The sequence below is a fragment of the Poecilia reticulata genome, linkage group LG22, assembly GCF_000633615.1.
Source record: "Poecilia reticulata strain Guanapo linkage group LG22, Guppy_female_1.0+MT, whole genome shotgun sequence".
In the NCBI taxonomy this organism is placed as follows: domain Eukaryota; kingdom Metazoa; phylum Chordata; class Actinopteri; order Cyprinodontiformes; family Poeciliidae; genus Poecilia; species Poecilia reticulata.
This window is the reverse complement of record NC_024352.1, coordinates 16,426,108-16,450,997: the sequence shown is the minus strand read 5'-3', so window position 1 is coordinate 16,450,997 and position 24,890 is coordinate 16,426,108. Positions and strand designations below refer to the sequence as shown.

General features: G+C 40.2%; 2 protein-coding genes across 3 annotated transcripts in view; one reads left to right on the top strand and one right to left on the bottom strand.

Moving 5' to 3' along the window:
- Positions 1-18,763, top strand: part of rock2a (rho-associated, coiled-coil containing protein kinase 2a) — a 37,005-nt gene extending 18,242 nt beyond the window's left edge. The window contains exons 2-33 of one of the 2 annotated variants that reach the window (XR_532614.2): positions 351-432; positions 523-623; positions 2,461-2,598; positions 2,711-2,971; positions 3,281-3,425; positions 3,512-3,650; positions 3,747-3,838; positions 3,944-4,103; positions 4,202-4,256; positions 6,406-6,494; positions 6,580-6,628; positions 6,719-6,854; positions 7,177-7,268; positions 8,561-8,807; positions 9,022-9,128; positions 9,345-9,504; positions 10,262-10,422; positions 10,523-10,707; positions 10,789-10,858; positions 11,411-11,514; positions 11,605-11,791; positions 11,867-11,960; positions 12,041-12,135; positions 12,223-12,414; positions 12,486-12,654; positions 13,325-13,395; positions 13,479-13,567; positions 13,637-13,715; positions 13,811-14,078; positions 14,158-14,371; positions 16,183-16,313; positions 17,337-18,763. Coding sequence is in view for 1 of the 2 variants with exons in the window: in XM_008399697.2 (XP_008397919.1) it covers positions 351-432; positions 523-623; positions 2,461-2,598; positions 2,711-2,971; positions 3,281-3,425; positions 3,512-3,650; positions 3,747-3,838; positions 3,944-4,103; positions 4,202-4,256; positions 6,406-6,494; positions 6,580-6,628; positions 6,719-6,854; positions 7,177-7,268; positions 8,561-8,807; positions 9,022-9,128; positions 9,345-9,504; positions 10,262-10,422; positions 10,523-10,707; positions 10,789-10,858; positions 11,411-11,514; positions 11,605-11,791; positions 11,867-11,960; positions 12,041-12,135; positions 12,223-12,414; positions 12,486-12,654; positions 13,325-13,395; positions 13,479-13,567; positions 13,637-13,715; positions 13,811-14,078; positions 14,158-14,371; positions 17,337-17,340 (4,035 nt within the window). In the remaining variant the exon portion in view is untranslated. The remainder of the gene's footprint in view (positions 1-350; positions 433-522; positions 624-2,460; positions 2,599-2,710; positions 2,972-3,280; positions 3,426-3,511; positions 3,651-3,746; positions 3,839-3,943; positions 4,104-4,201; positions 4,257-6,405; positions 6,495-6,579; positions 6,629-6,718; positions 6,855-7,176; positions 7,269-8,560; positions 8,808-9,021; positions 9,129-9,344; positions 9,505-10,261; positions 10,423-10,522; positions 10,708-10,788; positions 10,859-11,410; positions 11,515-11,604; positions 11,792-11,866; positions 11,961-12,040; positions 12,136-12,222; positions 12,415-12,485; positions 12,655-13,324; positions 13,396-13,478; positions 13,568-13,636; positions 13,716-13,810; positions 14,079-14,157; positions 14,372-16,182; positions 16,314-17,336) is intronic. The other variant, XM_008399697.2, reaches the window with a different exon arrangement.
- A 555-nt stretch (positions 18,764-19,318) lies between these two features.
- slc66a3 (solute carrier family 66 member 3) lies at positions 19,319-24,764 on the bottom strand. Its single transcript, XM_008399695.2, has 7 exons — positions 24,497-24,764; positions 23,238-23,320; positions 22,504-22,573; positions 22,334-22,391; positions 21,860-21,980; positions 21,022-21,063; positions 19,319-19,745 (listed from the first exon to the last, which is right to left on the bottom strand). Exons 1-7 carry the CDS (start codon positions 24,640-24,642, stop codon positions 19,639-19,641), a joined length of 627 nt encoding a protein of 208 aa, XP_008397917.1. The 5' UTR covers positions 24,643-24,764; the 3' UTR covers positions 19,319-19,638.
- Between the last annotated feature and the right edge of the window lie 126 nt (positions 24,765-24,890).

Genomic DNA, 24,890 nt, shown 5'->3' with positions numbered 1-24,890 from the left:
CTGTTGTTGGGTGGGCTCTTTTCACCCAACACCTCAGCTGTAAATCAGGATGCGGTTTCCTGCAGGTGTTGTGAAGGTTCCCACACATTTAGAGCACAGAAGTGATTGGTCATGATTCGCACTTTGCAGCATGATGTTACTTCATGTGTTCTGGTCTGTTATGTAACGGCTCAGCTGCTAATGTTTCTGTCAGCGCTGGTGAGTCACCAGGGTTTTAATAAAAACTGACAGGAGGAGGAAAATGGAGAGAAAACTTACTGTTTGAAAACACACTTCACAGTGTGTATATTTGTTTGCTTGTTGCTAATAGCTGCTGCATGGTCAGTCTGATTGCTTCCCATGTTTTTCAGGATTCAATAAACGCTCTGGTCCTGGATTTGGACTACCCGGCACTACGAAAGAACAAAAACATTGAGACCTTCTTAAACAGATGTGAGTAGTTTTATAATTCCTTAATTAAAAGCCTTGAACAAAACATTATAAAGTGACTTGATCTTTATCTTGTGTGAATTTTTATTCCAGATGAGAACATTATCAGGGAGCTTCGAAATCTTCAGATGAAGTCTGAAGACTTTGAAAAAGTTAAAATCATCGGGCGAGGGGCGTTTGGTGAAGTCCAATTGGTGAGTATTGATCTGCTGAAGACATGAAAAGCTTTATATTATCATAAACGGCTCTCTACGCAGTGATGATGACCACAACGTGCCTTCATTGTGGCTTGCATTGAATGAAAACTCAAAATTCTGTTTGTTAGTGAGTTAGAATATTACATGACACTAATTAATATTTATTTAGAAATGTCAACCTACTGAAATAGACTAAAGCTTGAATTCTGTCTTTCTTGCTTTACATTCTGCAGAATTTAAATAAAATGCTCATTTAAATGAAGACAGTGTAGGAAGCCAAACTTTAAGAGAATCTTTAATCCATCATTACTTTCCATTTCATCTCTGGATAATTGAGGATTTCACAAAAAACACCTCCTTTAACACTTACTTTTCTACTTTGGACCTCAAAAATGTAATCAAGAGGAAAAAACAATGTATGCAGTTAAAATATGAATAAAAAATCAATCAATCAAATTTTATTTGTATAGCTCATTTCAGCAGCAAGGCATTTCGAGGTGCTTTACATAATTAAAGAAAAAATAAAAACAGCATGTGACATTGAATAAACAGTAAGAAAGAGAAAGAGATTTTGAAAAAAAAAAATCAAAAAAGATAAAAACATACTTTTGTTACGGAATTTAAGCGCCTGTCGTCGTCGGACTCCGCCGTCCGTTTAACACGGGTATTATCCAGGCCCCGTCGCCTAACAGGACAAGGTCTCTAACCTTGCAGCACCAGGTTCCGTCCACCTGTCACGCAAATTTTTACGCTAGGACTTCGCCGTCCTACACGGATTTTTGTGAATAAAAGAAATTAATAAATAGATAAAAAGTAAAGATAAAAAACATCGAAGACATCAAAACCTGCACTCTAATCCTAATTTAGCCATAAGCAACTCTAAACAGGTGTGTTTTAAGTTGAGATTTAAAGGCACCCAGTGTTTCATCTGTTTTACAGTTTTCTGGAAGTTTGTTCCAAATTTGTGGTGCATAGAAACTGAATGCTGCTTCTCCTCATTTGGTTCTGGTTCTGGGGATGCAGAGCAGACCAGAAGCAGAAGATCTGAGGGGTCGCATGTTATTAAACCGATCAGCTATCTTTCAGTGAATATCGAATGTTCTCCAACTTCAGAAAAGTCTTGGTGTAATTGAGCCACTGAGTGCTGGAGGGAGCTTTAATTGACTTCCAGTGAAGGAGGAGACGGCGTCTTGCCAGTAAGAAAATTAACACTAAAATGTCTAATTGATTCGAGGTAAACCGGAAGTCCAGTTATAGCAACATGTGGGGAATGAATAATGGTCATTGAAAGCATCTACATAGTAGCAAACAAGAGTAAAACATATGGGTTAAGTTGCAAATTGAGCCATGGAGATTTGTCACAATTGTTTGTGGAATTAGAAAAGATTTGTGACAGTTGAGTTTTAGAGAAATGGACTCAGAACTGAACTCTAAACTGTGCAAGTGAACCCAAGGTCAGCCTTGACTTTAGTAACTGATGAGGAATCAAAAGACAAATATTCATTACAAATTTTAGAGACGAGTAACTTTTGGAGCAAAACGATACGGCTTATCTGCACTCTCACATCGATTCCTTTGAGATCATATGTTATGCAGGACACACCAGCCACAGTGGGGATCTCCAGAGCTCAGACACTCTTCACAGGTCCTTTACTGCTCACAGTATTCAATAGGAACCTGGGTAACCTGTCTGTCAGACCCGACATAGAAGAAGTTGCAGTCCAGAGAGAAGGCCATCCTTTATGACCGAGATTGTCTCATACTGGTGCCCACAAAAACCACACAGTAGCCATTGCAGACTGGTTTCAGATTGTTTTTTATCACGATTGTTCAGGTCCGACACAAACCGTCCCGGAAAGTTTACGCCATGAAGCTGCTGAGTAAGTTTGAGATGATCAAGCGCTCCGACTCTGCGTTCTTCTGGGAAGAGAGAGACATAATGGCCTTCGCCAACAGTCCCTGGGTTGTACAGGTGTAAAATATTCAACATTTTCACTTCCTTTTGAGATTGTTTGAAGCTCGTATGTTTGTGGATTTGCTTACAGCAGTGTGTTCTGGATCTGTTTGATTACTTTCCTGTTTAGTTGTGCTGTGCCTTCCAAGATGAGCACTACCTCTACATGGTGATGGAGTACATGCCAGGAGGGGACCTGGTCAACCTCACTAGCACCTATGACGTTCCCGAGAAATGGGCCAAGTTCTACGCAGCAGAGGTGGTGATGGCTCTGGACTCCATCCACTCCATGGGATTCATCCACCGTGACGTCAAGCCGGACAACATGCTGCTGGACCAACACGGACACCTGAAGCTGGCCGACTTCGGGACCTGCATGAAGATGGACTCTGTGAGTCGACTCGTTGCAGTTCACTGACGGCAATTATGTTCCTCCAGCTGCATCAGTCCAAGGTCTTTGTAGCTCATCAGGATAAGTGATATTTGGTTTTCATTTATGTAACTTCATAAACAATAGAACTGATTATAAGTTAGGACTTAAAATGCCGTTCTGTGTTTGTTTATTAGTTGGTTGTTCCTGCCTTAAACATTAAAATCAGAATGTTTCCACAAAAAAACAGAGAATCAAAACAACAAAAATACATGTCAGCTGTTGGATTCCCAGTTTGCAGATCTTACTCGGTTATTTTTGCTGTTGCAGACGGGGATGGTCCATTGCGACACAGCCGTCGGCACTCCGGACTACATCTCTCCAGAGGTGCTGAAGTCTCAGGGAGGAGATGGGTTTTACGGGAGGGAATGCGACTGGTGGTCCGTAGGCGTCTTCATTTTCGAGATGCTTGTGGGTGAGTAGCCCCTTTCATCGACTCATTCATATCTTGAAAGGACGTGAAAGTGTTTGTGTGTCACATCACCGCCTGCTCCCTTTCAGGCGACACTCCATTCTATGCCGACTCTTTGGTGGGAACGTACAGTAAGATCATGGACCACAAGAACTCCCTAAACTTTCCCGACGATGTGGACATCTCCAAAGATGCCAAGAGTATAATCTGTGCCTTCCTGACTGACAGGTGGGGAACAATCAATCTTTTGTACTTTATGTAAAATTTATTCCAAGTTCATCACTAATGCCAATGTTTTCTTTGTTTCTCTTTTTGCTTTTTTAGAGACGTGCGGTTGGGCAGAAACGGAGTGGAGGAAATCAAACGGCACCCGTTCTTCAAGAACGACCAGTGGACGTTTGACACCATCAGGGACAGTACGAGTCGCAAGCTTTGCTCTCCTCTCACGCACGCACGCAGATGTTGCAGAATAAACTTTCTTTTCCAGCAGTTTTAATTCCCCCCGCCTTCTTTTCAACCAGCTGTCGCCCCGGTGGTCCCGGAGCTGAGCAGCGACATAGACACTAGTAATTTTGATGAGATCGAAGATGACAAAGGCGACGTCGAAACATTCCCCACACCTAAGGCTTTCGTCGGAAATCAGCTACCGTTTGTTGGCTTCACCTACTTCAAAGAGGACCAGTAAATCCTCCTCGTTCTCTCTGATTGTCTCTAATTGTTTTAGAAACGGGCCTCCTGCTTTAACTACATGTGATTTTTGGTTCTTTTTTCCCTTTTAGGTTGTTAAATTCTGCCAACAATTCCTCAGTGGCACACGATAACGCCAAAGGAGAGGTAAATACTGATAAATGCACAGTGATGTTAACAGCGGTAAAGGATTTTAAATCATGTGCTTTTTTTTAAGTCTTAAGATAAACTAAACAAAACTGCTTTTACTTTTCAAGACAAATTGAAGAATCTTGAAAAGAACAGAAGGTGTTTTTAATTTTTGATACATAAATAAGTATTTAATACTTTATAATTTATAATTTATTGTTTGAGATGCTGTGAGACCCACATATTTCAAATGCAAGCCAATTATAGTATATTTTCTTATTATGACTATATTAAACAGGTGTATTTTGGTTAAAATAGAATATTCTCAAAATTAGGTTACTAGAGTCAGAAAGACAAATCTTAACCCTTTAACTCTGACGTTTTGGGCTACAGTTGATAAAAATTGTAAACAAAGCAAAGAATTTTTTCGGGTTTAAAAAAAATAATTAAATCCAACATCTTAATCTTCCATCTTGCAGCTGACAGGAAGCTAGTGAGGAATGCAGACACTGTAAAGAATAAACTTTTTTTGTGGTTAAAATAAATTTTCCTGGACTGATCAAGGATGTCAAATCAAACTTTATATCCATAATGGTGGATAAAAAAAATAAAAACTCAAATTGCTTTTATCCTCCCTCATATTTCAGAAGTTCTCTAGTACTTCAGTACCAGAGAACTTCCCGTACTAGAGAAGTGCTCCCTCCAGCACTTCATACTTCAGAAGAGTTCTCTAGTAACTGCACAGATTTCAGTCATGACTGGTTTTACTGATTAGCTTTCTAATCCCACATATGCAGCTCTAAACAGCGGACAGTCCTCTGGGGATCAAAGTGCAGCCTTTATCTCAAACGTTTGAGTGCATTTCCATTTGGTGTCGTAAAAATGTTACATGGGCATTTGAAGGAAGCCATGACTACAATGAACAGTTTATTAGAAGGTTTTATTGGTGTACCTCTGCAGGTAATAGGACTGCTTTGACCTTTCATTAATGCAGCCTTTTACAAGAGGTAAATGACGAACATGAGAAGAAAAATCCACTTTATCCACAGTTTTTTTCCCTTCATAAAGTTAACCACCTCTATGCCAAACACACGTAGATTTTTTATTTTTTTTTTGCAGAAAAGGTCAAACTCAAAAGCTTCATCTGATTAAAGCACAGTTCCAGTCAAAGCCGTTGCATCATTTAGCTTACTTCCTCTTTTTTTAGATTTGTGATGGTAAGGCAGACAATGCTTGTTCCTGGCTTTCCACCCAAACAATCAGTTTGCATGTGAATAGTATCTAATGGTTGCCATGGAGATTTGGTGACTCAAAAGTCCACCTCTTCCCTCCATTTCTCCAGTTGTGAGTTTTAGAAGTTGTTTTGTCTGACCTCTTTGACTTTTATTTATTGCTCATTGTTAACTGTAAATATAAGCAAGTTGATGTTCTTGTGTTTTTGGATTAGGAACATCATTATAAAGATTATTTAGTTAGTTTTAGTCCTGATCAGTGTAGATTAAAATAAAGTATTTTCTAAGTTATTGGACCAATGTCAGTGTCACAGCCTAAATCCCCTAAGCGCTTGTTTTGTTTTTGTTGCGATTCAGGAAGTTGTCTCTTGCCATGTTGGTCTATCTGTAAGACAGTTTAACAAGAATCTAAATATTTCTTCTAGAATATACAGATATTTCTGTAGATGATAAGCAAAATGGCAAAATAGGTTGTTATGCTTTTTCTAAATAGGCACCAAAGGAAACAAGAAAAGGACTTGATCCAAGATGGAGCCTTGAGATATCCAACAGTTGCGCAGTGTAGTAGCTCTTCTCTAGATGAAAGATGAAAGGAAAAAAAGTTTATTAAAGGATGTACCTTTCTTGCCAACACGTTGCTCTAAATTTCTGATGATGAAGTTGCATTTCACCCTTTTTTAGGTTGTTTGCAGGTTTAAAAAAAACCCACACACATCTGGGAAACCTTAGTGTGTACAGGAGTGTTATTGGTGAGTTTGGTATTTGTGGGCTATACTAAAATAACTGAGTTTGGGCAGCAGGTCATATCATCCTTGCAAACTCTAAAATGTTCTCTGCTGTTCACATCTCCAGACAGACATTGGTTCCAGGCTTTGCTCAAATGAAGCTCTAAAACGATCGTCCTCTAATCGCTTGTTGATGTTTTCTGTTTTCAGTCGGCTGCTCTTCAGAAGAAACTTCACCATCTGGAGCTTCAGATGAATAAAGATAAACATGTCAAAGATGAACTAGAGAACAAATGCAGGTGCAAGATCAGCAAATATGGAGCCACTGTGGTGTGCAAACTGCTGGAACCTTGACTCATGTTTTATCCGCGTATTTCTCTGCAGAGCTGCAACCGTCCGCTTAGAAAAAATAACCAAAGAACTTGAGGAAGAGGTACGTGTCTGGATCAGAGGTTTTATATGATGTTTTAGATCAGAATCGGAAGAGATCCCAGCTTTCGTTCCTTTTCTGATTGACTTTTAGGTGAGCAGCAGAAAGATCCTGGAGTCGAATCTGAGGCAGCTGGAGCGAGAGAAGGCCCTGCTGCAGCACAAAAGTCTGGAGAGCCACCGGAAGGCCGAGAATGAGGCCGACAGGAAGCGCTGCCTGGAGAACGAAGGTACCAGACTCTCTTTGCAAATCCGGATTCTGACAGCAGTGTTATTAAATCACTTGCATACTAATCATTCTTGTTTTCACTCCTTAATCTGTTCCTTGTTGCTGCTGAGTGAAAAATAAATGATCGTTACCATTGATAGATGCAAATGAATTATAAGATGAGATGTGCAACGCTGCCCTCACCTGGTCAAACTATAAAAGTGTTTCCTAAACGCCAAAACACGAAGACCTCTTTTGTGTCATTTTTTGGTTTGCATATTTAAAGTTTTTGCACTGATGACTGCAGCTTAACTTATCCCCACTTCACTTTTGTTATTGTGCAGTCAACAGCCTTCGAGACCAGCTGGACGACATGAAGAAAAGAAATCAAAACTCTCATATTTCCAACGAGAAGAACCTTCACCTGCAGAAACAGGTTTTTTTCCCCAACTTTATTAATTTACTTTTGTAATCTTCTTTCAGCCCGGTGAAGCTGACAAGCATCTTTGCAGACCAACTATAATTTTTGTTACAAATATTTAGATATATACTTGACCGATGCAACAATTTTCCTTGCAGAAACATCTGTTTAAAGCTTAAAACTGTCATCTACTACAAGGTCACTGAGAATGCTTTGTGAGCATCCAGACTCACCTCAAGTGTAATAAAATAGCAGGAAGACATGAATGTATTTTCACATTTATACAACCTTTAAAAGCAACGCTGTAAACTACATGCTTTCTCAGCTGTATTCATTCCACATTGGGTCCATTCGCCATCTTCTGACCATTTCATTCTGAAGCACATGTAGGTCAAAGTTATTTTCTCTCCAGCCAAAAACAACCTGCTGCTAATGAGACATCTACGTTGTTTTCAAATAATTCTCCAACTCGTCCAAAGTTAATAAAGTAGCATTTCAAAACATGCAAATTCACAAAGCAATGTAATAATCCAGTGGGGTATTTTTTTTTGTGCATAATTTGCACGTGCTTTCTGCTGCTTACTTTTGCACCACATTCACCGCACATTTTCAGTTAAATGAAAGCAGATTCAAACATGTCCATTAAATCGAACAGATGGGAACGATCCACATCTATTTGTTAGGTGCAGTCGTCGTTTTACAAACTCAGCAGATGTGGAAATAATTAGAGATAAAAATAGTTCCGTGCGGACAACACCAAGTCCTCAGAAGATCAGGGAACCTTCAGAAGACATTTATAAAAATAATTGATGTGAACGTTTTTAAAGTGCCGCTTCAGGTGGGAAAATACGAAAGAATTATATAATCCCTTTAAAAAAAAAAGTCATTGAAACATGAAAATGTGTTGACTTATAGTTCAAAATGTTTGTTTACAAAGTTATTGTATAACAATATACATGCTTCATTCATTATCTATTAGAATATAAAAAGATTTGTGGCTCTTGATCATGATTACATTGGGATTTAATGTTTATTTTTTGCTTATGATAAGGAAAGGTCTTTAATTTCTGCTGAAAAAAATTATTAAGGAGTTGACATTTTAAAAAGAGCAACTTTACTCAGTTGTTTTCTGCTGAAAGTTTCGTGCGCTCTCACAGAATCCCTAAGCTACATATTATATAAATTAGGGTGACGGTAAATTCAATGAATACCTTTATTAATCAGATTTTAAACATTTGGTTAAAGCTGACGCTGACGTCCTTCAGTTTATTTGCCCGTTCTCTCCTCACTCGTTAAACCTTTCGCAGCTGGAAGAAGCCAACACGCTGCTGCGGGCTGAGACCGAAGCGGCGACGAGGCTTCGCAAAGCCCAGACAGAGAGCAGCAAGCAGCTGCAGCAGCTGGAGGCCAACGTGCGTGAGCTGCAGGATAAATGCTGCCTGCTGGAACGCAGCAAGCTGAGCCTGGAGAAGGAGTGCATCAGCCTGCAGGCGGCGCTGGAGTCAGAGAGGCGGGAGCACAGCCAGGGCTCAGAGACCATCACTGACCTGATGGGTAGGGGAAAGACAACCACAGCACTTCCTGAAAGGCTGCTGGTAGACTTCCATACTTATTTTTCCTCCATGAATTTGGCAGTGTAGCAACACTTGGTATTTATTTGGATGCTGTACTTGAGGTTTTGTGAAGGACTTTGGGTGCCTTTTCTATAACTTTCAGATGGTTTTTCTGTGAAATGGCGCCCTCTGACAGTTTATTTTGCACATTGCAGGACGTATTTCTGGGCTGGAGGAAGAAGCTCGCCAGCAGAGACAGGCTCTGGCCAAAGCTGAGACTGAGAAGAGGCAGCTTCAGGAGAAATACACTGATCAGGAGAAGGTATACAAAAATCATCTCTCCACTATTTTAAATATGAGCATTGCAAAGTCTTAGAAAGTTTTTGCTTTTGCGTTTCCCACTGTAAATCTGTTTTGTTGGAGTCGCCGCGTCTTCCTGCTCGCTTTTTTGTCAGACGGATATATTTTCCTGTTGCCATTTTGTGCTTGGTGTCTCCTTTCAAATCAGAACGCCTTCTGCCTGTTTTTCTTTGTGCAGGAGATGAGCAACAAAGAGATAGAGCTGACCTACAAACTAAAGGTTCTGCAGCAAGAGCTGGAGCAGGAGGAGGCTTCGCACAAAGCCACCAGAGGTCTGCTGGCGGACAAGAGCAAGATTAAAGTGACAATTGAGGGCGCCAAGTCCGAGTCCATGAAGGGTAAGGTCTGCTTTACACGGTCAGTCGGATCTGAAAGCAACGGTTGAAGCTTTTTCCTGGACGCTCAAATCAGATCAAACCAAGCTGTTTCAGAAAAGGCAGATTTATGATTCTGCGATGCTTGATCTTTATTTACAACACGGTCGGTCAACAAAAGAGAAAGTTGGATGAAATGAAGTGGAAGTAAAGAAGGAAATCTAATACAAAGTAAGCAAAAGATCAGAAGTGAAATTCTGGGAAATAATCCATAACTGGGATTCAGGGGAGAATAAAAAAATACAGTTTGAAATTTGCAGAAGAATTTCTTTCAATATTTAGTAAAAAAAAAAAAAAAAAAAAAGATTACACTGCAAAAACATGAAACCTTATTAAGTAGTTTTGGTCCAGTTTCTTTGTACAGTGAAATAATCTGCCAATGGAACTAGAACTAGACTAAATGTTCTGTTCAACCTGCATATTATTTCATGTATAAATATTACTATTTCATCAATATTAAGGAATTACTAATTTATAACAAGTTCCAATATTGTGCTTAAAATTTACTTGGAAGTTAGTACACTTGAAATAAGACAAAACTAAGACATTTGTCCTAGAAACTAGATCAAAAATACTTTGTAAGATTTTGTGTTCTGGCATTGTAATTAAATCATCCTCTCCTCTGTACCATATTAGCTCTATGTTATTAGTTTGAATTATTTTTGCAGCCAAAAATAAATTTCTGGAAAACTGAAAAGTACTGCTGGATGTTTCTCTGCAGAACTGGAGCAGAAGCTGGCGGAGGAGCGAGCGGCTAAGCTGAGGCTGGAGAACCGAATCCTGGAGCTGGAGAAACACAGCAGCATGATGGACTGTGATTACAAACAGGCTTTACAGAAACTGGACGAGCTGCGCAGACACAAGGACCGACTCACGGAGGAGGTGAGCGTTTGGATCAGAAAACAACCCCAGTTGGAACCTGTCGGGGGTTCTAACCGGGGTTAAAAGTACTGTCCTTAAGAGCAGCCTGTGTTTCGTTCAGGTGAAGAACTTGACGCTTAAGATCGAGCAGGAGACCCAGAAACGTAACTTGACTGTGAACGACCTGAAGGCCCAGAACCAGCAGCTGAACGTCCTGAGAACCTCGGAGAAGCAGCTGAAGCAGGAAACCAACCATCTGCTGGATATAAAACGCAGCCTGGAGAAACAGAACCAGGAGCTGCGCAAGTCAGTTCATCGGCTCTACTTTTTGCTCCGTGCCGTCACAATCTTCAGTGTCAGTAATTTGGTTTGATTTTCCACCTGCAGAGAAAGACAAGACACAGATGGACAAATGAAGGAATTACAGGACCAGCTGGAGGCTGAGCAATACTTTTCTGTGAGTTTGTGGCCAAATGATCCCTGTTTGCTTCTGTTTTTTATTGCATGTTGAACAGACCATGTGTTAAATTGAGAGGATTCTTCGAAGAGCAAAATTCAATGAAACGTTATGGTGCTCTAGAGAGTTACTATGCAGTCTGGAATTTGATTCAAGAAAGATTTTTTTGTTCTACAGACTTTGTTCCTAACTTATTGTTTAAAATGGATAAAAGTTGTATGCATTTGCTGGTCAATTTATCTTTCCTTCTTTTTAAGAAATCCTTAGTGAGCTTCTGAATGTGAAAACTTTTGACCTTTAGCTGGTCAAAAGAATGTTGTAGTCTGTTTTGCCTTCTTGTTATCCAGTCAGGTTTAGCTCTCTGACTCTCCCTCTTCCTCCCTTTCTTGCAGTCTTGACAGGATGTGTCATAGCAAATACATTTTTTTCTAAGTAACTTAAACCTCTGAGGCTCCTGTGATCACCTAGTGTCACCAGACAGTGTTTTTGGTGCATCTTCATTTACTGGTCATATTTTCATAATTCTGCGTTGTGGGCATGCCTCTTTTCCAGACTCTTTACAAGACTCAGGTTCGGGAACTAAAGGAGGAATGTGAGGAGAAAACTAAACTCTACAAGGAGGTGCAGCAGTCTCTGCAGGAGCTGCAGGAGGAGAGGTGATTCTGCTGATTGGAGATCCAAAATAAAACTCCTCCATTCACCCTCGGGTGTGCGCATTTGAGTTTAATTTTCTCAATCTCTTCCAGGGACTCATTGGCGGCGCAGCTGGAGATCACTCTGACGAAGGCGGACTCGGAGCAGCTGGCCCGCTCCATCGCTGAGGAGCAGTACTCTGATCTAGAGAAGGAGAAGATAATGAAGGAGCTGGAGCTGAAGGAGATGATGGCTCGGCACCGCCAGGAGCTGGCTGAGAAGGACATCACCATCGGCTCGGTGGGTCCCAGAAACATCCGCCTTCCGGTTTTAAACCTACAGAATGGCTCTGAGTGTGTTTCCTGCTGTGTGCAGCTGGAGGAGGCCAACAGGACTCTGACCAGCGACGTTGCTAATCTGGCCAACGAAAAGGAAGAACTGAACAACAAACTGAAGGAAGCACTTGAAGGTGGATAAACGCAGAACTTTATAACATCAGAACAAGTATAACACGCATCGCTGCTCACGTTTTTCTTCTTGATCCTTCAGAGTCGGATAAGTCGAAGGATTGGGAGCAGCAGATCAACCAGATGAAGCAGTCGTTTGAGAAGCAGCTGCAGTCAGAGCGCACTCTGAAAACTCAGGTCGGTGTTTGCTCCTCATGGTCGTCCCTTCGGCTCCCCCTGCCTCTGTGAGGAGCTGACCTCGTGTAACCCCTCCCACCCCCGCAGGCCGTCAATAAACTGGCGGAGATCATGAACAGGAAGGAAGTCCGTGGGGGAGGCAGCCGCCGTGGAAACGACACAGACATGCGGCGAAAGGAGAAGGAGAACAGGAAGCTGCAGCTGGAGCTGAGGTCAGAGAAGGAAAAGCTCAACAGCACCATGATCAAATACCAGAAGGAGATCAACGAGACGCAAGCAGTAAGTGCCGCTTTCCCCTTCATTGCTCCTGCTGCAGCCTTTTGGCTTCACACGTGTTTTCTTGTGTGCAGCAACTGGCAGAAGAGAGTCAGATGCGCATTGAGCTGCAGATGGCTCTGGACAGCAAGGACAGCGACATCGAGCAGTTGAGGAATCTGCTGCAGTCGCTTAGCGTTCAGTCCATGGACTCTGCCAGCGTCAGCAGCGGGCCAGACTTTGACACTGATGACGCTTACGCAGGTAAGGATGCAGCCTTTGTGGACAGAGCTGCACAGCTTTATTAAAAATAAAACCATAAAAGAAGACATTTTTGTGTGCTTTGTTGCATATTTATCAAATGAGAAGATTACACAACTGCTTTTAGGGGCACTTGGATGAGTTTTGAATTTTGAAGACTCGAGGTAAAAGGTTTTGATTTAGTGCTCTATCCATGTTCCTGATCCTCACTGATGGTTATGGGATAGAAAACAACCTGGATTCTAGTGGCTGAAATAAGCTTCTTCTATATCTGGTTCTTCTGGTCAGAAGGCCTCATTTTAGAGTTTGTCTGTCACTAAAAAGGAGACCCAAAGCCCATTCAACGTTATTCTGGTCTGGCAACACCTGAGCCCTCCATAACCGGATGTTGAATCAGTGGATGGATTCATCAGGCTTCAGACAGCGATGCACTTGCTCCTCATTGTTGTACAAGCTTTACGTTTTCTAAAATTCAGTTTTCGTCTTAACTTCTAACCCCCCTTACTTTCAGGAAATGCATTTTTAATATTTTCTGGTAACTGATGTTTTCTTGCTCTGTACATTATTTGATCAGTTTTGAATTTGACAGTTCATGGTTACGTGGAACCAAATGGATAATTTTCCAGTGTCTTTTCTGAACTGAATATATAACGTTTGTTATTGTTTCTCTCAGAGTCGAGACTTGAGGGCTGGCTCTCTCTTCCCGTCAGAAACAACACCAAGAAGTTTGGATGGGAGAAAAAGGTCGGAATGAACCATATTTGCTCTGCCATAGTGCCATTTGCCTGATTTTAGCTCTGTTATTTATGTTTGTTTTGTTCTTGCAGTACGTTGTCGTGAGCAGCAAGAAGATTCTCTTCTACAACAGTGAACACGACAGAGAGCAGTCCATCCCCTGCATGGTTCTCGATATTGAGTGAGTTTAATGCCGGGGCTTTCGACGTTTGCATTCAGATAGAAATGAATGTTTATTTCCACTTTGCAGCAAACTTTTCCACGTGAGGCCCGTCACTCAGACAGATGTGTACCGCGCTGAAGCCAAGGAGATTCCCAGGATATTCCAGGTGTGTTCTCCCTCTGCTTTTCTATGTCTTCTTTCGAACTTCCGAGTGATTTTAAAGGATGGAAATGGCCAACCAGCATCTGTGGTCCCCGCTAGATCCTTTATGCCAACGAAGGTGAGAGCAAAAAAGAGCCGGAGTTTCCCGTGGAGCCGCTTCCCATCGGCGAGAAGTCCAGCTACATCTGTCACAAAGGCCACGAGTTCATCCCCACACTCTACCACTTCCCCACCAACTGCGAGGCGTGCACCAAGCCACTGTGGAACATGTTCAAGCCGCCGCCGGCTCTGGAGTGCCGGCGCTGTCACATCAAGTGCCACAAGGACCACATGGACAAAAAGGAGGAGATCATTGCTCCCTGCAAAGGTGTTAAGCTTTTCTGCATAGTTTTACCGAACAAATCGTCCGTGCCCCCATAAAAACGAGTTTCTTCTTCCACCGCCAGTGAACTACGACGTGTCTACGGCTAAGAACCTGCTGCTGCTGGCCACGTCCCAGGAGGAGCAGCAGAAGTGGGTGAGCCGGTTGGTCAAGAAGATTCCCAAGAAGCCTCCGCCGCCAGAGCACTTTGGTCGCTCCTCGCCACGCACCTCCTTGAGGGTTCAGTCCAGCCAATCCATGAGGAGGCCTAGCCGACCGCTCCCCACCAGCAAAAGCAGGTATGAAATCTAAGGTTTCTTCTTTTAGTTCAAGAAAGTCTCCAAGGATGAAATATAGTAGTTTTTTTTTTTTTTTTTATTGCTTCCATGGTTAACTTTAGTGAAAAACATAACCTTGAAGATTCTGTGTTCATGTTTTTTCGATGCACGGCTGGGATCGCCCACTGCATGACAGCATTCTTACACATGTCATTATGTTAAAGGTAATGATAGAAACTGATGTCCCCCTTTCAGACTGGAGGAGTTCAGTCTTCAGGACTGGCTCTGGGCGTTGGATGATATTGATGAGGATTGTTCCTCCATACATTTCTGATGATGGTAACACTGTGTTTCTGTGTGTGTGTGTGTGTGTGTGTGTGTGTTTTGCTGTGTTTGCAGTGCAGTGGCTGCATTTAAAAATATTGCAGGGATATCCAACTCCAGTCTTCCAGAGCTACTGGCCTGCAACTTTTCCTTGTATTCTTTCTTGTCCAACACACCTGAATCAAATGGTTGCATCAACTCTTCAGCGCCAGAATGTTTAGTGGAGACCTGGTAACAAGCTAGTCATTTAGGTCAGTTGTGTTGGAACAGAAATGCATCTAAAAGCTGCCTTTGTTAGCCTTAGTTGCATTGTTGTAGGCGACCATCAAACAGGGCAACCCATTTGGACACATCCCCACTTTCAGTTTACTTTTCAGAGTTAAACCGCATTTTCAACTTCTCCAGATGTCAGAGTTTGTGATGTTGTGTACTCTGCCCAGGTGTCCAGAGCCATAGGAAGAGAAACAGACACACAGCATCACTGATCCTCCAACTGGCTTAGCAATAAGCATGGGGGACTTTTCTATATATTCATTCTTTGCTTCGCAGCAGACCCACCAGGACAGCGTTTCCAAAAGATCAGTCTCAGATCAGATGATTCCAGCGCTCCACTCAGTTCTTTTACAGTGAGATTTGTTTTTCATGTCAGTCGTCCGCACTCTGCATAGGGAGAAGATGAAACTAGGTCACCGTGCAGCCTTGTTTGTCTCGGTTCTTCTAAGTTAAATTATTACTAGTTCATTAATATGCTATTTTCGTATCATAATTTCCTGATTCATGCAGAATAACATTCACCTGCTTTCCTTGAATGGTATGTTCTCGTTTTTCCCATTTTAAAAGTGGCTAGGAGAACATGTATTCATGCCCTATGAAAACAGCAAGTTTTTGAATGACTTATTAAAAGTTTCTCCACAGAAAAAGGATACATTTAAGTGAATATTAGAATTGGGCACATTTAAATTGTCCACATTCAAGATGTTACGCTATGCTGTCAGTCAGAGTGAAAAATCAAACGTATAGACCAATTTGGTTTGATCCAATATAAAACCACTGAACACTTATTAGGGTATTTAATTATCTCAGATTATTTAGTCAGGTATTTACAATAATTTTACTTCAATCTAGCCACAAACAAAGGTGTCCAGATCGAAAGTTTTTCTTTCAATCTGGACACTGGATACTAAGATTCACGGCTGTAAATGTGTCTGGAGGATTGTCTTGCAGAAGATGTGCTTTCATTAAAATAATTTTTTAGAACACTTGACAGTCCTCAGTCTGAAGGACCATGTATTTAATGTAATGCTGTGTTTTCTATTTCAGGTTGAATACACCTAGTTATCTGTTTTCTTTCAGATTTTTTTTTTTGTTGTAAAATAGCTCTGCTTCTTTTTTTGTAAAATTTCTGCCTCCCTAGTTTATTTTCTCAGGACTCTTTTTGTTTGATTTGTTATTTCTTGCTAAATTTGATGGGCTAACATTTGTTGTTGTTGATCAAAAACATGTTTCAGCTCCTATGACATGAGCCGCAGATCAAATGGGTTAAAAACAAAGGAAGTCGACTCCTGCAGCATTTGGTACAGCTGACTCCTCCTCTGATCTTGTTCTCCGTGTAAACGATCGAGTTCCTGGATGCGTTTGTGTACGTGTCTGTCTTGTTGTCACACAGTGGTGCTGTCGGGCCACATGCAGGGGGAGAATACACATGGTTCAATTTCCTCTGTGCTGTTTGGGAAACTGTTTACCTGATGGGATCAATGTCACTGGGTGATGGAGAACAGAGAAAATAATCTTTTATAACTTGGTAGGATTGTTTACCACTTTCCGTCTTCTAATATACAGGTGTGGAAAAAATTAAGAAACCACTGCACTGAACCCTATTGAAAACTACCTCATGGATATTCCACCAAATATTGATTTCTGAATTCTTCCTGAGTTAAAACATTAGTATTATTGTTTCTAAATGAATATAAACTTGTTTTCTTTGCATTATTTGAGGTCTGAAAGCACTCTCATTTTCTGCAAAAGAAATACAACATTTTTGCTTGGAATTTTGAAGACATGTTGTCAGTAGTTCATAAAATAAAAGAACAATGTTCATTCTACTCAATCATATACCTGATCATTTTAAGTGGTCTTTTAATTTTTCCCGAGCTGTGTGTAGAATCATATAATCTCTGGGAGAGTTTGTTCCTTAAAATAAATACTTGCATCATTAACGCAACACAACCGATGCTAAAATATGCCTTGAAGATCTGGATGTTGTTTTCACTTTTTACTTTTAACAATGTATTTTAACCATTTTGTTCCTATTTAAAATGACTTACCTTCATACATCTGTAAGGATTTTTAAAGCAAGAATTAGGTGCACAGATTTCAATATATTGTGGATTTTTGTCTTCAGAATGTTCTCAAATAAACATCAGAACCAGATTTTGCTTGGAAGAGGCAGGCGAACAATACATTTCTGCAGTCCTCAGACTCTGAAAGAAAACCAACTAGCTTTAATCAATTCTGCTAGAAGAGGTATCAAATATTCAGAGTTGTGCATAAAAAGCAATAAATTCAAACTTGTGCCTTCAGTTCTTCTTAAGTCCTTATTGTTGAAATAGGCATATGTTTTTGCAGCGCTTAACTTTTTGTCCGTCTGTCTCTTTGCCTCTAGTTAACCCTGCTGGATGCGTCTCCGGGGCGGTGTTTACTTTGAAGCTCCATCTGCAGATCTGGAACTCCACGTCAATTCGCCTCAGTCCGTCTCCTGCTTCATCCTGGGAGGAAAATCTCTCCACTCTCCTTGTCGCTCAGCTCCTTTCAGCCACTTCACAGCTACCGAGCTTGACTGCGCTCTTTTCTGCGAGCTGGTTGGCTTGTGAACAAAGTCTGTCGTGCTTCTGGAGTAGCTCCTTCTGTTTCCACAGGAAGCAGAAGAGCTCTTCGGAGAGGCTGCATGGATGGATGGGGATACACTTACCTCAATGATTCTCACCAGGAAACAGTCTGATGGAGGGGACATGCAGGAAACTCCTGCACATCACCTTTGGAGGTTCTAGTGGCCAAAAATGAAACATTCTGTTAAAAGAAACTGTGAACAGTTCGAAGAGTTTTAAGTGGAACACGACACTTAGTTTAATCAGTTGGGTTTTTTTCTCCCAAATGACTCGTTCTCTCAACACAATGATTGTAGCTTTTAGCTTTCCACAGCTCTGGTTTCAGGTGAGTCACAGGATCCGATTAAGGTACAACAAGCTGTTAGTTCACGTAAAGTCACAGAGTAGGGGAACGCAGTGAATCCTTATTTTGAAGTAAACGATTCTCTGGTCGCCTCAGTCTTATTATAATTTCTGTCACTGAAACACTCGTTTTGACTGCAGTAGACGTTGCAATGTGAGCAGCATCCTGCTCTGAAGGCATTAAAAGGAACAAACCTGCACTGTCCGACCCGAGGGATAATGTTTACCTAAACGCACCGATCATGTTTTCCTCCTTTGTGTTTGAAGGTAGAGGTGGTGCTCCACCAGAGGCGGCACACAGGCATTGTATTACCAAATATACTTGACTGAAGCTTTTTATTTTACCGCCAGCTGCTTTGGAGTGAACTTGCATGTTTTTCACGCGCCGTCACACCTGCCAGGTTGTTTTTTGAAAGCAGCGGTGACGATGAAGGTATGCAAAACCTCGTGCTGAGCAGCACTTAGTCCACTGAAGGGTTGTTCCGATGTTTTGGTGTCAAGAGTGACCGAACTCCCATGTTTGGACACGTCGTCGTGTGAATGTGGCTCGTACAGGCGCCTGGAGAGCAAACCGTGTGTGTTTTGTGTACCAACAGCTCTCCTTTAACCACGAAGCATGTTTTATACATATAAATATCTACAGTATATATTTTACATGCCATACTGTGCACATTATATTATTTATACAGCCTTGTCCACTTTGTATTTAAGGGCCTTTACATCCAGATTGCATGTTTGCTACCAAACAGCTATAATGATAATGATTATATTAACTACTTATAGAAATAAAGACATGGATGTGCCGTTTGGTTTCACATGTTTTTTTAAATGTCAAAAAACATTAAATAAACGGTTTAAAGAATTTCAGTGAAACCACAATGTAAAAATGTTTGTCAATTGTTTTGGTTTATTTAGGTCTTACAGAAAAAAAACTTCACATAAAGTACAAAAGTTATTTAAAACACAGTATTTATTATCCTGAGTTGGAAGATTTTGGATATTCGCAAACTGTCATCTTCTGTGACAGAGAAATCCTCACTAATGTTTAAAAATGGAATAAAAAACAATAAAAGTAGATTCAGGAAAAATGTATTAAAAACTACTGGGAAAAAGCATTGTTATTGGAATGTTTGGTAAAACATAATTATTTTTAAAAAATTCAATTCTTCATACAAATAATAAAAAAAGATATGTAATTGATTAGGTTGTACAATTATTCAAAAGTGAGCTCAGATGTAGAGAAATGGCTGCAGATCAAATCATCTCATCACAGACCCATTTCCTACCTCTTTGTAGAAATAACTTCCCACTTGGAGTCAAATACTTTCATGAGTTACTGACAAACATAAAATTAGCATTTTATGTCCAAGTTTTGTTTTTAAAGCTTGCCTGTTTAAACACATTGTTTCTGATATTGTTTGTTGATTCTCTGATCAATTCAAAGTAACTCTGTGACCTCCTGCAGGTAAACTTTAGTCAAACACGTTTTCTTTTTTACAGTAAGCTGTGAGGATTAAAGACTAGCAGTTGCATCTGTTTTTTTTACATTCAAGGTTATGTTTAAATTACTTTAGTACCTTGAAAAAAATTTCAGAACATTATTTAAGTCCTCATAAGTAAAAACTAGAAATGAAACGGGGTGTACTTTCTTTTTAACAGTAGTAACCGTTACCCTTAGATTGTTTCCGTATTTCTTGTGCCTATGGTGACCCAGTAAGCGCTGAAGAAACCACTAGATTAGTCATCTTTCTTTGAGCTGCTGCTTCTTCTTCTTCGTTGGTAATAGATCACAGTGAGCAGCACCCAGAAGTTGAGCAGAGTCATTGCCACAAACCGCACCAGAACTGTGAGAAACAAGAAGGTGATTTACAAACCAGGATTACCTTTAATCTAAACCGATTTGTAGCTATGAACTGGCTTTAGAGATCAAAACGTGGTTACTGGCTGTCTGATAAGGAGCTAGATGCTTGCATTCTAAGATGTTTTGCAGGAAAACCATTCCAAACCATCATTGAAATTTTGTTTTTAATTATTTTTAGCTTAATTTTTTTTTTTAAATACCCTTTCTGGTTATATGCTTTTGAACAATAAAGATTTATTCTTAGAAAATATAATCTTAAGATGGCATTGTTGAGCATCTTCTCACCTTAACATTTGTCTGTTTTTCTATTCAATTCCTTAGTTCAATATACATCTTTTCTGGCACTGATCAAAATTAAATTTTATTCAGTTAATTTTTTTTCTAAAATGGGAAACGACGCTAAACAAGACAGGATTTTAATGTGCTTTTCACTTAAAATTTCTACACGTTTGCGGACTGAAATTTCCAGATATCTTGGTCAATTTTCAGGTCTTATTAAAACAAAGACAATACATTGTAGTTCAGCTTCATGTATCTGTTAGCAATACAAAATCAACAATCTATAAATGTATTCGACACAATGCAGCTCCTTCCCTCACTTGATTTCCTGACAGCTGCACACATTTCCAAGTTCAGCATGATCATTAGACACGCTAAAAGCACAGAGGGACAGAAATGAGCTTCTTATGCCATTTTGTCCAACGTTCCTTTTATCTGCTGAAAGTATTGTTCTCTCTTGCAGCCCAAATAATTGGCAAAAGACAGTAAGTGTTATCTGCTGCAGGTAGGATATTAACGATTCATGACTTCCCAACAAAGTCCCAGAGAAAATCTAACCAACTTGAAGCTCAAAATGACATGATTATTTTCATCTTTTAAAATAGCAATACAACTTAAATATTTTTCATGCATGCTGTCCACCAAGATTTATTCTTGGGCAATAATTGTGAAGACTTTTTTTTTTGTGTTAAAATTTGTAAAATAAAAGTCAACATGAAACAGCACTTTAGTTTGAAAATGAGAGTAACATTTGAGACTAAACATTGAAGACAAAAGTCCAAGAGTTAAGGTATTAATTAGCTCTTTTTTTTCTCTTCTAAATCTCTCTTGCCTTCATTAAGCACGGAGACGTCCAGAACTCCCTTTTTATGAGATCTCACTCCCAGAGTGCACCACGCTTCCACATTACTGCTGCGGTGGAAGGCGTTTAGAGAACAAAATGAAATGTTTCTGCCGTGTGCCATTTTACGCTGGCTTACCCTGCATGTCTCCGGTCGTCACCGAGGTGGTGTAAATCCGCGCTGGAACAAAAGAGGAAGCGGAGTTAATGGCATGCACATTATCCAACCGCACTCTCATGTTTAATTGATGGCGTGTTGAATTGCTGATTTACTGAACGCGTGGCAAACTGAAGGGGGGATTATCCATATTCATGACCTGAAAGTGATTTAAGTGGAAGAATTAGTTGAAGCTGATGAGCTGTTGAAGCTAATTAAATTTGTTAAGTCGGAAATGAGAGGCTGCAATTAAAAATGCGGAAATCCGACTTTGGTTAATTTATTTAAAAATATAATTTACCTGTTTGGGTTTGCTGCTTCTATTTGGAGTATTTTACCTCATTGTTTGAATCCAAATAAAATCAGGAAACGGTTGGGGGGGAATGGGATGGATTCTCCTAACTTATTTTGAGGAGCCAATCAAGAGGTGGTTAATGTCATTCAAAAAAACCCAATGAATACTGGATTATGATGCTTGTTTAAAATCCTTTTAGATGTCTAAAAAACTTTTTTTAATAAAACAACTCATGACTATGGGTAACATTATATTCTTTAAGAGGGAGATTCAATGTTTCAACAATATCAGTAACGCATATGTCCATTAGGAATTATTTAAAAGAATCCTGACTTTCTGAATGAGGAAAACAACCTTTGACATGTGTCGGCATTGGCAAAATGTTTGATGCTTTTCCTATTATTATTATTATTATTATTATTATTTTATTTTGCAATATATTGTGCAGTCCTAGTTAAGTTTTTTAGTTTGGCAGCCCTCTTTACGCCGACAGCCACTAGAAAATACGTTCCCTCACACACTCACCCATACACGTGTAGGTAGCCATGCCCCAGGAGAGGGCGCTAACCTGTCCGGCATCCTGGGAGCTCCACATGCACTGCAGCTGGGCCAACTTACTGGCTGCACTGATGAACGTGCACAGGCTCTGGAGAGGACAGTGCAGGTCACATATTGCATGTTTATAACATGGCAGATTGAACAATGCAGGTGAGGCTGGATTCCACACAGTAAAAAAAAAAAAGAAAAAAAAGTTACTTTCTGTTGCTGTCTAACATTTTAAACTTGAAGTGGAAGAATTGCTGCTTCATCTATTTAAATGCAAAATGCCTACAGACATGTTCATCCCATTTACCAAGCAGGCCTTGATGTGTTTCAGTGAGAGAGAAATGAGCTCTGGGTGAGTCTCCTCTCAGCCCTCCACATCATTACTCCTGACTGATGACGTGCCAACTCTTTACTGTGGGACAATGTGCAGCTCATTTGAAAATGATGCATTACCATGGCCAGATCTATGATCCACCTCTCCACCGTGAGGAGCCTCCAGCCTCCGACCAACCTGAGCACGATCTGTTAAGGCACAAGATGCTGCCGGGGGGGGGGGAGGGTCATTGATTTCCTTCAACACCAACCAGTTTCACAGCCGTCACTGCCAGAGAGGGTAAGGATACAGCAAGGCGTACACCAGGCTCTGCCGCAGGCTGCCGTTGTAGTAAAGAATCAGGAGCAGAAGGATGACATCTGACGGGACACAGAGCAGGTTATAAACGTACACCACTTCCGGCGAGGTTCCATCTTCATTTCAAGGGCCACTGGCGTACTGCTGATTCGCAAGCTATTCAGATTCTTCTAAATGTTACACATTTAAAAGTTTCCTGGTTTGAATTTCCTGCAAGTTTTCTCTCATCTACACAGATTGAACATTTTACCTGCAGGCCTAAACCCCCACAAAAATAGTTTGAAAAATGTTCCTTAGTCAGTTGAAGAGTAACCTCAAACTCAACGAGGTCCAGGTTATTTCTGCCTGGATATTTTTGGACAACTTTCCTTAGCGGAAATGGTAGACGTTATTTAATCTTTGGCTTAGTAATATGAATTTAAAGCATATCCTATAATATTTCAGGGTAATGTTAGCCTCAAAAAACCATTCTAATGCGTGTACAAGCAATTGTGTCAAAGTTTTGGCCAGTTAAAATATTTTCAAAGTAATATTCATGCTTACTTTGAATAAGCATGAATATTATGTCATGCTTATTCATAAATTGATGTATGAAACTTATCAAAGTCAACACTGTTATTCTTGATTATATTCAATTCATAAATACACCTAATAACAATAAGAATGAGAATATCAAACAATCCTTTCAGCTAATAAAATACTTAATTTACACTATTTGTTACAAACCTTGAGCAATGAGGATGGGATACTCCAGGTACGTTGGGGGTGGGTAGTTGTAGTACATCTGGTACGTTACAAAAACTATGAACCTAGAAAGAATAAAATGTCAGATTATTTAATGTAATCAGTTAAGCTTTTACCGATTTAACGCATTTCTTTTTCAGCTGTGCAAGCATAAATCCCATCAACAAACTTTTTTGTATAACTGTTTACATGTACAGGTACTAGAAAAAAATCTAGAATGTTTAGAGTTGTAGTGATTTCCTGGAGCTGAGGTAAATCTTGAGTTCAGAGTGGAAGAGGAATCTGAAATCCTGAGTTGAGAAAGTAAAAAAAAAAATTATCCACAACTCTTTTGACCTTTCTCACATTTTGTCATGTTACAGCTACAAACTGCAATGTATTTAATTGGTATTTACTGTGACAGAACAATACAAATTGGTGCTTAACTGTGAAGTGGAAGGAAAAGAGGTTGAATTATTAGTTTTTCCAGTGAAAATCTGGAAAGTGTGGCATGCATTTTGTATTAAGTGCTAGTACAAAGGCTTGAATACAAATGCATAACACATTTTTCAGACTTTTATTAAAAACTTTTAAAAACGGTGCATCCATTGTATTTGTGTGGGACTATGATCATTGCAATCATTGTATCTATGAAGAGTGTATGCTTCTCCAGATTTCTGTGTTGTGCGTGTAGGCTGGATGAGAATGGTTAAAACCAGCCCTGCATTTCTACATTTTTTATTTCAAACCGTTTGCAGTCTTTCTGGGTCTTCGTAGTCTTAGCCTCGGCTCATTTGCCAGATGGATGCTGTGTGTTTGAAGATGATAAGGTTTCTTTATCAGCAGAAACATTCTGAGCAGCTGCAATCAGGACACAGGCGTATTATTCCGCTTGAGACAGTCAGTCTGATGTTTATCCCCACAAATCCAACATAGGGCAGTTTGTGAGAGCCGTCGACGCACTGATTCATATAAACAGGTCCAGTTCTGGCAGATTTATGAACATTATCATCCCACTGGAATCTCACTGAGTGCAAAAACAGTGTTTTATTTGTAATGAACTTTCACACTTACTTAAACAAACTAGGCAGCACAAATATACTTCCTATACTTTTTAAGCACATGCACATATAGAAACAGGAAGACGACACATCAAAGCTGTGCCCTTCCTCACCTCCGTCACCATTCATCTTCCTCTAACAGCTACGAATCACCACGAATCACCAGGAGCTTGTGATAAAAGTCCTGCAGAGTCCACCTACCCAATGAGCTCCAGCAGCAGACTGTTGAGGCTGATCCCTGTTGAATTTTTGGCTCTCATTAACACGAAGATCTGCGGGAACTTCAGCACCATGCACACGAACAGCGTGCTGAAGTTGGCGATGTGCAGCAGAGTGTCGGACTGCATGCTGGATCTTTAAATTTTATTTTAATCTTTTTGTATAGTTTTTATAAATAACACTAGCTTCCAGATGCTGCCGTGGGTCAAACACTGTTAAGGTACTTTGACTCTGATCGGAAATCCGGTGTAAATTTTCGAAATAATAGTAGAAATTAATTTGTGTACGTTTGTGTACTACTGTCAGCAGGAATGATCAAAACCTATTAATAAAATGCAAATTACCTAAATATATTTTAATAAAAATAATGTGTATA

Bases quoted from the DNA above. Each gene is read 5' to 3' on its own strand.
- slc66a3 (XM_008399695.2), bottom strand. From the start codon at position 24,642: ATGCAGTCCGACACTCTGCTGCACATCGCCAACTTCAGCACGCTGTTC. The intron at 22,574-23,237 runs GTTTGTAACAAA...GTGTCCCGTCAG, and splicing joins TCCCATCCTCATTGCTCAAG to ATGTCATCCTTCTGCTCCTG. The intron at 21,064-21,859 runs GTGAGTGTGTGA...CTTTTGTTCCAG, and splicing joins GGCTACCTACACGTGTATGG to CGCGGATTTACACCACCTCG.